Genomic DNA, 12,693 nt, shown 5'->3' with positions numbered 1-12,693 from the left:
ACAGCCCTGTGCACACAGCAGCAGCTGCACCAGGTCATGTAAACAGAGCTCCAAAATTCAACATGTAAACTAATTTTAAAAAAAAGCAACCCAAACCAAGATAAGAAAACACACAAACAAACATCCCTGAAGTGCCGCAGAGCTGGAAATGGGGTTTGACAGTTTGGAGGGTAAAAAACTCGACCGCTGCTGACTGATAGCGACCGAGTTCTCGTAATCCGCACATCAGCTTCCTCCGCTCCTCTGCGTCGGCCGGGCTGGAGGTGGGGACAGCCCGCTGGCAGCTTCCTGCACCCACCAGCCCCCGGCATGCAACACTCAACAGAGCCGGAGCAACAGGCTCTGCCTTACCAAAATTGAATTTGGCTGACAACATCCGGCGTTTCGTAAGGCCGCTTTGATGTTTGTTTACTCGCCAGCTCCAGCACATGCTCCGCACCAGCCTGTGGATGAATGGGAACGAAAAGGGCTCAGCACCTCTTTGATCTCTCCCAGGAGAGCTGCCAGGAGCAGTCAGCTCTGGAAACACCCCGTGGAGGGATGGATCCGGCTGTCCCCGTGGTGCTTTTGACTGGCTGGTCCTGCTTCGTGCTGGGGTGGGATCTTTGGAGTCAAGTCTGGCTGCAGACAAGGTCCCTGGAGCAGCCATGGTGTGGTCACTGGTACCCCACAACTCACAGCACATCCTCCATCCCACCCCGCAACAAAGGAATGTCTCCATCACATCAAGTTTTTTGTTTTTATTTAAAACCGCATAAAAAAAATAAGATTTCTCAATTCCCCTGTACAATATCAACTATTAACAAAACCCGCTGACTACACACTTGGTTACAGGTACAGACTGGACAGCGCAGACAGCCTGGGCCAGCTCCCCCCTCCCCAGCCCCAAACAAGACACCCGTGGAGAAAACCCAAATTCATCTGCAAACTGAGATCTGCACGTGGCAAGGAAAGAACAGCACCCAGAACTATGTACACAGACAGCTGTGGAGAAGCAGCCACCCCACACCTCCACCAGACATGCAACAGAAACACGACGGGCCCGGGGATGGACACGGGACAGAAACAGAGGGAAAACCCAAATGGAAAACCGGGGGATCAGCAGCTGTAGAAGCAAGGCATGGGCTGGAAACCCACATGAATTATAAATAAATAAATAAGTTATCCTAGCGGCTAGAACTCTTCCTAGCGGCTAGAACTCTTCCTTTAAAAAACAAACAAACAACAAATTCATGAAAATAAATTAAAAACAAAACCTGGAAACGAGAAAAAAAAAAAAAAGCAAAATGTTATCACTATTCACAACTGTACATCAAGCTTTGCTCCTGTAGAACTATGTACACATTTACAGCTGTTGGTTTGCATTGTTTGTGCATTCGTGAGGGCACAGAGAAGCAAAGAACCCCAGAGAAAACCCATGTGGGATGGAGGCACAGGAGGCGAGGCATAACCCACTTGGTTCCCAAGCATCTTCTGACCCAGTTCCTTTTTGAAAAGGGAAAAGGAACTATAGGCCCAGGCAAGTCTCAGAAAAGCAGCACTGTAGGAAAAGTCAAGTCTTTCCTCCAGCACAGCTCAGATCAAACAGAAGGCACACGAGCACGGGGACAGCAAGAAGGGACAGTGAGAAGGAACAGCCACTTGGCCACAGGCCCTGCTCTCCTCACAGTTTTCCCCCATTGAAGCTTTTCTTGCAATCAGGTCTCCAATCCTCTCATCATCCAATTAAGTAGGTTAAGACGACACTTGAGAGCCTCCAAAACCAGTCCAAAAAAATTACTCGTAAAATCTCAGAAGAGACAAGGTCATTCAGATGGAGTCCAGGACAGCCGGGTTGGATGGTGGCTACCAGAACTTGGAAGAGCAGGTCCCCAGCCCAGCTCCAGAACAAGATGTGTATGTTCCCATCTGAGAACATCTGAGGATCCTTGCTCAGTGCTATGGTCAAGATGAAAAAGTCTGGTTTTCTTTGCTTCTTATGACCAGGAGCTGCATGAAGCTGTTACTTGTCAGGCTCCTGGATCAAACTGTGCAGGTGGATCTCAGCTGGTTCCAGGTGAATGTCCTGCAGCCAAGAATGGTTGAAAATGTCTTCCAAGGACGGCCTGTCCGAGGGGCGCATGGACAAACACCACTTGATGAGGTGTTGGCACTCTGGGGAGAGAAAGCAGCAACCTGTGGTCAGTCAGAGCAGGCTCCTGTCCACCCTGGGCAGTGCCCGAGCTGTGCCCAAGCCTCCCCACCCACGCTGTGTTTGGGAGGAGAGCAGGATGGCAGCACATGTGCCACCTCCTCCAGCCACCCAGGGAGATGCAGCCCCCTCCCCACAGCCCCCTGAGAGCTGCTGCCTCCCCCAGCCCATTATCGCAGCCGCGTCCCAGAGCCGGGCACCCACCGAGAGAGATGCGCCGGCGGAAGAAGAGCTGTCCCCGGATGATGTCCTCGTCCTGCTCGAAGGGGACGTCCCCACACACCATGTTGTAGAGCAGGACACCCAGGGACCAGATGGTGGCTGAGTGGCCGTGGTAGCGGTGGAAGCGGATCCACTCCGGGGGGCTGTACACCCGCGTTCCTGCGGGACACACGAGCTCATCAGCCCCTCGCCCGAGCATCCCTGGGCGTCGCTGGCACCCGGCGTGACCCGCCCGCCTTCCCGCCAGCACGTGACTCTTGTTTACAAACTTTGGGTTGTAAAAGGAAGGCGCCGGTGCCAGAAGAGGGCAGCAGGGCCCGGGGAAGGCCCGGCCGTTACATGCGAGGGAAAAAAAAACCCACCCACGGGTGGGGAAAAACCACGCCTTCCCCCCCCCCCCGCAATGGCAAAAAAAAAATTGAAATTATAAACCAAGGCAAACAAGGAGAGAAGCGCAGCCCCAACCCTTCCGCACCTGCAAACCAAACTGGCCGGTGCTCGGATTTTGTAAACCCCCACTCTGCTCTCCCCCTCCCCGGAGTGTTTTTGTCACGCTGGCTTCCCCCGCCCCAGCCCGAGCCAGGCTGGGTGACGGAGGCTGTCAGCAGGGCCGGGAGCCGGCTCCCGTTTCACAACATCCTCCCCGTGCCAAACAGCAACTTGGCAGCGGCTGCAGAATTCATGCCGTCCCCCCTCCCTCCGCCACGGGGAAACCTCCGGAGCCCGGCCCGGCCGCGCAATTCCCGGCACCGGGAGCGTCACCCGGCTCTGGGGCTCACCGTCAAACTGCGTGTACAGCGTGTCCTTGAGGAAGGTGCCGGAGCCGAAGTCGATGAGCTTGAGCTCGCCCGTGGCCAGGTCCAGCAGGATGTTCTCGTCCTTGATGTCGCGGTGCAGGACGCCGCAGTTGTTGCAGTGCCGCACGGCCTCCAGCACCTGGCGGAACAGCCCCCGCGCCATCTCCTCCGGCAGGAACCCCCGCTCCGTGATGAAGTCGAAGAGATCCTGCGACGACTCCGGACGCTCCATCACCACCACGAAGCTGTCCGGGAGCTCGAACCAGTCCAGGAGCTGGATGACGCCGTGGAAGCCGGAGCCCACCTTGTTCAGAAGCACGATCTCCAGAGGCACACGGCTGCCGCTGGGCTGTGGGGCGACCACGCTGCCATGAGCGGGGCTGGCTATCCTCGCCCACGGCAAGCTCTGGTGTCGCCTCGCCCGCACCCACCGGTCCTGGGCGTCCCCCTACCCAGGGGATGCTCCGGTGTCTCCCTGCCCGCTCCCACCGGTTCTGGGCATCCCGGTGTCTCCCTGCCCGCCCCCAACGGCGCTGGGCATTCCCCAGTCTGGGATGCTCCGCGTCCCCCGGTGACCCCACACCCGCTCCCCCCGCGCTGTCCCGGTTTCCACCCTCCCGCGTCTCGGCTCATCCCCGCCCGTCACGCCCCGGCTTCTCCCGCTGGCCCCGCTCACTCACCAGCTCGCCCCACTGCGAGATGCGGTCCCGAGCCACGCGTTTAATCGCCACCTGCGAGCCAAGGGGAACGGCGGGATGAGCTCGGCGCCGGGATGAGCTCGGCGCCCGCCCCGCCGAGCCCCCTCCTCCTCCTCCCGCCACTTACCGGGGCGCCGTCCGAGAGGCGGATCCCCGAGTAAACGCTGCCGAAGCCGCCGCTCCCCAGCAACGGGCCCACCCGGTACAGCTGCTCCAGCGGCTCCTTCTCCTTTCCTGTGGACGAGACCCGCCCGTCAGCGCTCTGCCCGTTGCCCCGGCCGGCCCCGAGCCAGGGCGGGCACCCCCGGGCCGGGCGTCCCTGACCTGGCTGTAGCTTGGCGGGGTGCAGCTCCCCGGCGGTCCCGGAGCGGAGATGCGCCAGCGAGGTGATTTTGGAGAGCAGCATCCCGGTGGCGGAGCCGGTGGCGGCACCTGCGGTGGGGCGCCGGGCAGGGCTGTGAGGGCGGCGGGAGCGGGAGCGGGCGGGGTGCGGGCGCGAGCGGCCGCTCCGCGCGAGGCCCGGCCGCGTGTGGCGCGCGGCCCCTGCCGGCCCCGCGAGCCGCAGGGGCCGGGGGCGGGGCCGGGGCGGCCCCGTGGGCGGGGCCGGGGCGCTGAGCTCCGCCCCCCAGCGCCCCGCGGCCAATGGGGAGCGGCCGCGGCCGCGGCGCGCGCGGGTCCCGCAGCCCGGGCGGCCCCGCCCCCCGCCCCCCGCCCCGCGCCGGGGCCGCTCCTTCGCGCGCTCCGGCTTTTCCCGGGAATCGCCGCTTCCCCGCGTGCTCGGCGTCCCCCGCTCTCACCCCGCTGTTGCTTCATCACGGGCCAAACAGTGAACTTTTCCCCTTTCCAGTAAAAGTGGCCATGTGGCCGTTCCAGCTGGGGACTCTTGATTAACATCCCTATTTTTTAGGTTTTTCCCCCCCCCGCCCCGTCTTCTTATTTCCGCAGAAGTCGCTGGCTGAGATGCCTCCCCGAGTTCCAGAGATAAGATAAATAATTTACTGGATGGAGATCTCTGATTACTCACTCTATTAGCATTTGGAGCAAAGAGCTCCAGCCACTGGGAGCTGAATTTTTCCAGACAAAGCCCATCTGGGCTCCTGCTCCTAAGCAAGACCGAGGAGTTCCTGGCATCCCACACATACTTGTGGGATGAATTGCTTGAAATCGAATGGGGTTTACTGGAAATGCTGGTGAGATTCTATCCCCTTTAGTGTTAAGAAAAAGGATTAAATACAACCAAGATGCAACCCCCAAACTGGGGTTTGGAGCTGCAGCCCAGCCTTTGCACCGGCCGGGAAGGACTCGCCACGATCGCTGCCGCTTTTAGATTTACCCAGAATGTGACACATCCTCTTTCAGGGGCTGAGACAACCAAAAACTGGGAAATATATTTTCCGTTTTACCAGAAAGTGACATGTTTATTTAGGGAAAAGTGCGGAGAATCTGACGCAGCGCCTCTATTCCTCTTTAAAACATATAATTGTTTAAAATACAAATTTTTTTAATGTATTGCTGTTGCAATTGCAGGTGATGCAAGCTGAGAGTGGGGCAGAGGGGCAGGCAGCGCCTTTCTCCTGCCGTATTCCCACCCGACGCCTGGGCACATTTGGGACAACTGGTTCTGCCAGTCGGTGCTCAGCCGTGGGATGAGGTGACTTAGCATTTGGCCCCGAACTCATTATCAAATTCTTTACCAGGATGATGAAAGGCACCGAAGGGGCTGCCCTGGAAACCTGTTGACAAACAGAGCTCGCCCGGAGCGGCCGGGCTTTCCCGGGGGCTGCCTGTCCCTGACTCCTCGGGAGAAGCAGCTCTGCCCAAACCTGCTCATTAGCGTCGGAGGGAGCAGCGTGTCTTGCAACCGGGATGATGTGGGGCCAAATCATCCTCGTGCGTAAACCTGCCCAGCTGCTCGTTTACCCCTGACTGAGTCAGCCGCCGTCTCTTCCTGCTGGCGCAGGGCTTGGGTCCCCTCTGGACTGGGGGAGCCCCTCCTTGGAGGCGAGGGGAGCTCCCTGTTCCATGCCCTGGCTGCGTGGAGCTGGGAGACAGCCACGCTTCCCGGCCGTATCCATCTCTGTCCAGAATAACCCACCCAGACGCATTCCTGTTCCCAAAATGACCCTAAACCAGGCCTAGGAGTCACCTTTTCTCCTCAGCCCGTTCCAAATTCTCACCTTTCCCCTGCCAGCCCGGGCGAGGCCATCGGGATGTGTCAGGCATTCAAACTAAACAGAAACAAACCCCATCCTGTTGCTCTCACCCACGTTGCCCTCATCCCTAGGGATCGCTTCTTTTCCCAACCCTCTTCCCCTGGGATGAAAGCCGCCGAGGGTGGCTGCAGGAGAGCAGCCCACATCCACAAGTACACCTTGCCCTTGCATGGACACAGGGATGTCCTGCGGGTCCTGCCCTGGCCAGGACTGCCCCGTCCATCCCTGGAGCAGCCCCAGTTCTTGTCGTGAGCCCTCGGGGAGCAGTTTGCAGCCCAGAGGAGACTCCGCAGGGCTTGCAAGGAGGGAAAACCCAACCAGGACCATGCCCGAGGAGAAACAGGACCCTGGGGTGGGATATGGAGCTGATGGCAGGTCTGGGGGAGAGGAGCTCCCAGTAGACATCAAAAGATCAGTTCTGAGCCCTGCAAACAATCCCGGCAGCTTTCAGGCTCTTCAGTGGCATTCCAGTCTAACCGGGGCTGCCTTGCATGATAATCAGGCTTAATTACTGCTTTATCGCTTGATTGCTGTGCTGGGCCCTTGGAGCTGCAGTGTTGCTTTCGCAGTTTACTTTTTGTGTTTCCTCCCCCTCGCCTTCCCCGCCAGCACAATTAGCAAATAGGTGAAAACGGGGAGGGCCAGGGCGATACCCAGCGGGGAGAAAGAGGCGATTTGCTGCCCAGGAACGCCTGGGGTGAGGGGTTATAATTCAGGTTTTCCACCGATGTCCTGGAAGAAAACAGCAAGGTCAATGCCACGCCAGGAGCGCGGCCCCGTGTCAGCCCCATGAGCATCCCCCGGCGGAGGGGACGTGGCTGGGGCAGGGAGGGGAGGATGCGGGGCCATTAACGCCGTGACACACAAGGGCTGTGGTTTTCCACCAGCAGCTTTGAGTCATTGCGTGACCTTGGCTGAGTCTGCCCGTGGCTCCCTCGGCTCGGGCTCGGTCGCCCGCGGAACCGGCTGGCCCAGGGCGTGGGGCAAAGCACGGCACCGACCTGCGGGTCCCCGGGGGAAGCCCGAAACCTTCTTCTATCTCTTCCTGATGCTCTGACGAGCAGCCAGCTCTCTCCACCTCCCCTGACAGAACCTGAAAAAAGGCATTTGAGGCATCTCAGCAATGCCCACTTTCCCATAACGAGAGCACGAAGCCTTTTGCCCACCCAAGGTTTGTCCCAGCCTCGCAGTGGGAGCCCAGAGAGGGGAGAAATGAGGAGAATCGGGAAGCGAGGATGCTCCCACCTACACGCAGTGAGCAATCCCTGGTGCCACCGGCCGGGCAGCGGGCACTGCCCTCACCCGGGCAGTGCTGAGACCCCCAGTGTGTCATCACCTGCTCAAAGTCACCCCCACAGCCACAATAAGGTGCTCTGGGGTCTCACATCACATTTGGAAATGTAATAAATGTAATAAAATGTGTGTGCGTTCCTCAGAGTTTTGGCAGTGCAGGTGAGGGACATCCCCGCAGGATGAGACGGATCCCGGGGTACACGGTGTCCCCCCAAGAGAGGAGGGCTGGGATCCCGCGGGGTTGGATCATGAATTCTAGGAGCCAGTGCAGCCACAGGGCACACTGAGCACTGCTTTCCCTCCTCTCCTCATCCTCAGGGTCCCCCCAGACCCAGCGGTGGCAGCTTGGGAGCCACACGCCACATCCTGGGGCTGGAATCACCCGAGCACAGGGAGGAGAAAGGTCCTGGCTGGAGTGCTGCAGCTCCCCAAAACCCCTCTCAGCCAGCACCCAGTCCCAGGATTTTGGGTGCCAATTCCCACCGGCTTAGGAGAGTGATGGGACCTGAGAGCGGGGCAGGAGATGCTGAGACCTATCCTGCTCCCCGGCAGAAGCAGCCGTGGGCATTTGTTCTTAACAATTGCAGATTTTTTTTTTGTATGTTGGCTTTTTCGCGGGCTTTTTGGGGCGAGGTGTGCGGGAAGGCGGCAGCATGGCTAATCTGCTTTGTGAATAGAGCCTCACGGGGGGCGGCGGAGGGGATGGGGAGGTGGAAGGAGCCGCATATTTGGGATTCCATCATCTGGGTGGGCTCCTTCTCCCCAGACTCTCAGGATGTGGGAAATGGAAGATGAAAGGAGCTGCATTTCCAGCCTCTCGGGTTACAATGTCTAAAGCAGAAAAGGGTGGTTGGGGAAAGAAAGAGAAAAAAAGAAAAAAAAAAAAAAGAGCGGGGGGGAGTGGGATGCTACAGGGAAACCTGGGTTGGGAAATGGCCCGGGTAGGTTGGGGCAGGGAAGGGGGCGGCTGGGGCCGAGCCGCTCGTGTTTCACATCACGTCAGGGCTGAGGAATTTCCTCTGCTCTGGGGGTGCCTCGCAGAGAAAAAGGGGGAGGCTTTAAGGTTAGCTGGGGATGAATAATAGCCAAGAGAGGGATTAGAAGTGTTACCCAGGGGCTGCTGTTTACAAGCAAACTCTCCTACCGAGAGCACCAGGGGAAAGTGGGATGCATCGGGGTGATGGTGGGGACGCCATGTGCCACCCACATCCCTTCCCCGAGAGCACAGCGGGGTGAGGGGTCCCAGCAGCCGCTCCCTGCACACGTGGCGTGTCCTGGGGTGCCCAGCCTGGCTTCCCCACGTGTCCTCCTGTGGCCCCAGGAGGTTTCCCACCTTTGTGTCACCTTGAGGTGCGGACACCGGGATCATTGCTGTGCACAGGCAGGAGAATCCACGAGAGGGTTTGTGTCACCCCCTGGAGAAAGAGCAGGGAGAGGGGAGATGAGGAGTGGGGAGAGACACAGCCTGGGGGCAGTGCCCGACGTGGGGCTTGTACCCTGCAGCCCCCAGATCTGGGCATCTCCTGGCATCACCACCCCCTGAGCTGGGGCCCAGGTTTTGTCCCAAAACACCTCATTCTCATTTCCCCTTTATTGTTATCCTGGGTGATGCAAGGTCAAGATGGGGAGGAGTAAAGGGAACCACATTTCTCCTGTGTTATTCCATATCATCCTCCATCTCTCTTAGGACAGCTGGGAAGGGATTGTTGAAGGGTAGAAGTGCAGGTTCCAAGTTGGGCCCAGGTAAACTGTAGGATCCGACCCAGCTGCCCACCTGGGATGATGGCAGAGACGCTGGAATGTGCTGTGGGCAACCGGGCTCCACTTCCAGGGGGTGTGTGCTAGGGACAGGCTGTTCTCCCTCATTTAGCCCAGAGAAACTGAGGCACATGGAAGCCGCTATGAGGCTGGAGTGGGGAAATGGGCTTATTCCACCCCAAAAAGAGTATGAAAGGACATGGTGGGAATCAGCTGAGTGCTGTTTGGAGGAGGCTGAGCTGGTGCACCTGCACTGTTGGTCACTCCGGTGAGACCTCGTGCCCAGGTGAGACCCCTGACCGTGCCTGGGGACTTGGACCTGGCCCAGTGACAGCATCAGGGACTGGCAGCACCTGGGAGACACAAAATACATCTGTACCCGAGGCTGAGTGCAGCCCCACCTGCCGCGCTTAACAGGTTTCTTCCTGCAGAGCATTTGCACAAGAAAAGCACCTTTTAAAGGTTATAGAGCAAATGTTGATGGCTAACTGTGGACAGGAGGATGCTCTCCTCTTCCCCCTCCACCCTGCAAAACCCTGCCTATTCCCAGGTACATTCCTGGCATTACTCCGTCCTGCAGTGCAGGGAGGGCCATGACCCCCTGAGCATGGGAAAAATGCCTGTCTGCGTGCGGGAAAGGAGGTGCAAATAGTGCGGGGTGAGGAGGTCAGCCGGGAAATCCCTTTCATCTTCTCCCGGGCCTTGGCCGACACGCGGCCGCGGAGCGCGTGGGGAGAGCGGAGAGGGTTTTGTCTGCAGCTGGAAAAGAGGAGGCTCCCGGGAGGCTCCTGCAGGGACGGATGCTGGTTCCAAGCTGGAGGAGGCTGAATCCCACGTGGTGTGGAGATGGGCTGGCCAGGTCACAGCGGCGAGCCCCGGGATGGGCGATGGGTTTGGGGCTCATCCCCTTGTGCAGCTCAGCGGCCACTGGGACCTGGCACACGCGGGGGCGAGGGGGCAAAGGGGCATCCCCACACCCCACGGTGCCCATGGCACACAGGTACCAGCTCTCAGTGCTGGTGGGTCAGCCCGGTTGGTGACACAAAGGTTCCTGGGTACAGATCACTGTCCCAGTGTCACCTCAGAGAGCTCTGAGTTCCACAGAAACTCGGACTGCTGATGTCCCATCCTGCAGAGATCCCAATGGAAACCCATCCCCGTCTCCAGAGACCTGACACTGCTGCAAAGGCTGGGCCTGACTCTACACCTGGGCTGCTGCGGCAGGAAAAAATCTCCTGGCATGAGCACAATAAAAGACAGGTCTTGCCCTCCCTGTTTCGCAAAACCTCCTGAGTGGAGAAGGGGGAGCCCCCGAGGAGCCGGGGAGATGTGGGGCCATCCTGCCTCTGCCACGGACCCGCTGCATGCTGTCCCTCCTCTGTATCTCTGTATCTCACCTGGACAATGATAAACCTCTCCCTGCGGTTTGAACTCTGCCATCTCCCTCCCAGCAGCCCCCCTCCATCATCGTCATCGCTGTCACCTGCCCTTGTTGGCCAAAGGAGGAGTCCCAGCGCAGCCCAGCCCCGTGCCTGCCGAGCCGGATCCAGTCTGGCTTCCAGGAATTGGGGCTGTGGCGGGCGGCTGTGCATGACAGCTGCTGCCTGGAGTGGCATCCGCTTGTCCTGATGTGCACCCGTTTCCTAAAGCACCCACTGCTCTGTGGGACTCCCCAGGGGTTCCCTCTGCCTTTCCCCAGTGTGGGACGAGGGCTTCTCCTGCCTGCACAAAACAGATGGTAAAACACGGACTAACAAGATCAGAGATTAATCTGCACTTTGCTTCCAAATCGCATAATCATGTAATTATTCCCAGTATCGGGGAGGAGCAGGCTCCAGGCTCCTGCTTCCTCCTGGGCCACTTTGCATGGCAGGATGGTGTCAGGGGGTCTGATCCTGCCTTGCTGCTGCTGCAGGGCACCATTACTTGGGTGAGACTACCCAGTGGGACAGCCCAGTGTCCAGTGGGAGGTGTTGGGAGAGGCCCAGGCGTGTGGGAGCAGCAGTTCCCCATCACACCCCACATCCCTGTCCAGCCTTGCACCAGGGTTCTCCACCTTGTACTGGGGCAGCCCAGTGGGAAACATGTCCCAGAGCACCTTTCCACACCCCCTGGCATGGCACAGGAGCAAACCCAGCCCAGTGACTCCCAAGTAAGAGTCTCTGGGGTGGAACTGGGCTGCTGCTGCCGTGATGCTGCTCTGTACCCTGCACAAGAGTCAGGCGGCATCAGCACAATGCGCTGCTGCCCCAGCACCACTCTTGCTTTTGTGGGAGAGGAAATGGGGAAAATCCCACATTTAGGGCAGCATGCGTGGCCATTGGCTCCGAATTCCTGGGTGGCCAGTGGGCACGGCCCTATTATCAGCAGGCTCTGGCTGTTTGCTGGAAAAGGGCGGCAGCGGGGCTGGGTGACCCCACACTTCCTTCCTTTCCTGGAAGCTGCTCACCCCGAGTGTGACGCCCGCGCTCTGATAACCAGCTGCTTTCACAACACCAGCACAGGGCTGGGGCTCCCTCCCTGCTCTGGCACCATCCTTCCCGCCCAGCTGCCATCACCTGCCTTCCCTGCCTCAGATTCCCCCCTTTCCAGGGGTGGTAACACAGCCCTGAGCACTGCAAGAGTGAGAGTGTGGATATGTTTCACTGCAGGGTGTAATGGAGTGTGTTGGGCCTCAGCCTCACTGTCTGTCCATCCGTCCATCTGTCCATCCATCCGAGTAGTAAGGGCTGTGCTGAAAACTCCTTTTGCAGCACTTGGGCTGGGGAGTGAGGAGAAGTGAGGGTGTCCTTCACTGCTTTGGGAGCACCAGGAAAGGGCGCATGGGCTGTGCTGAACCACGGAGTGCCATGGCCGTGCACTCTCTGGTCCCCCTGTTCCCTGGGGTGGATGGAGAACCTCAGTGCAAGGGGCAGGATGGGACAGGAGTGGGTTGGTTGATCCCCCTGTGCCCAGGGCAGAGCAGCCAGTGGCTCCTGTGTGCACCGAGGGGCTGAGAAATCACAGCTGCCTTCGCAGGGGAGTGGCAAGCAGGGTCCTGCCTCAGTCAGGTGTACCCAGCACGGTCCCCTCCCTGCATGGTGGCAGGTCCCTGCACGCTGCAGGAGCCACTGCCGCGGGTCAGGGAGGGACAGGCTGACAGGGAAACTGAGGCAGTGGTGGGAACGCCATGACTTGCCTGAACCCTTCTGGAAAGGGACCCAGCATCTCCCTGGACACTGCTGGTTTGCAGCTCTGGGTGCTGTGTGGAGCTGGGCTGGTGCTAACAGGGTTTGGCTGTGGGCTTGGAAACCTGGCAGGGGCCGGTGCTCAAATCCTCCCAAACCCCACTGGGATCCACTCTGCACTACCCTGTGCAGGGACAAAGGGTCACCAGCAGGGTCTGGGGTTCCAGGGTCGTCCCTGTGAGGCCGAGCTTGGCTCCTCGGGCCGTCCGAGGAGGAAGTTTGCAGGGTGGATTCCAGCGGGCAGGTAAACAGCGGCCAGATGGGACCCAGATACCTGCCCAGAGGCACCCGCCA

At 59.3% G+C, this 12,693-nt stretch overlaps 1 protein-coding gene across 2 annotated transcripts; it reads right to left on the bottom strand.

Annotated features, from left to right (window-relative positions):
* Positions 1-725: 725 nt before the first annotated feature.
* On the bottom strand, positions 726-4,467 carry PIM1 (Pim-1 proto-oncogene, serine/threonine kinase). Of its 2 annotated transcripts, XM_014872794.2 has the most exons (6): positions 4,233-4,458; positions 4,036-4,142; positions 3,891-3,941; positions 3,193-3,559; positions 2,396-2,572; positions 726-2,154 (listed from the first exon to the last, which is right to left on the bottom strand). In XM_014872794.2, exons 1-6 carry the CDS (start codon positions 4,312-4,314, stop codon positions 2,003-2,005), a joined length of 936 nt encoding a protein of 311 aa, XP_014728280.1. In that variant the 5' UTR covers positions 4,315-4,458; the 3' UTR covers positions 726-2,002. The 2 variants fall into 2 exon arrangements, with proteins under 2 accessions (XP_014728280.1, XP_088036383.1); XM_088180257.1 differs by having other exon boundaries at positions 4,036-4,467.
* Between the last annotated feature and the right edge of the window lie 8,226 nt (positions 4,468-12,693).

The sequence above is a fragment of the Sturnus vulgaris genome, chromosome 29 (assembly GCF_052056855.1).
Source record: "Sturnus vulgaris isolate bStuVul1 chromosome 29, bStuVul1.hap1, whole genome shotgun sequence".
In the NCBI taxonomy this organism is placed as follows: Eukaryota; Metazoa; Chordata; class Aves; order Passeriformes; family Sturnidae; genus Sturnus; species Sturnus vulgaris.
The sequence above is the reverse complement of the archived record's forward strand: the minus strand, read 5'-3'. Positions and strand labels throughout refer to the sequence as shown.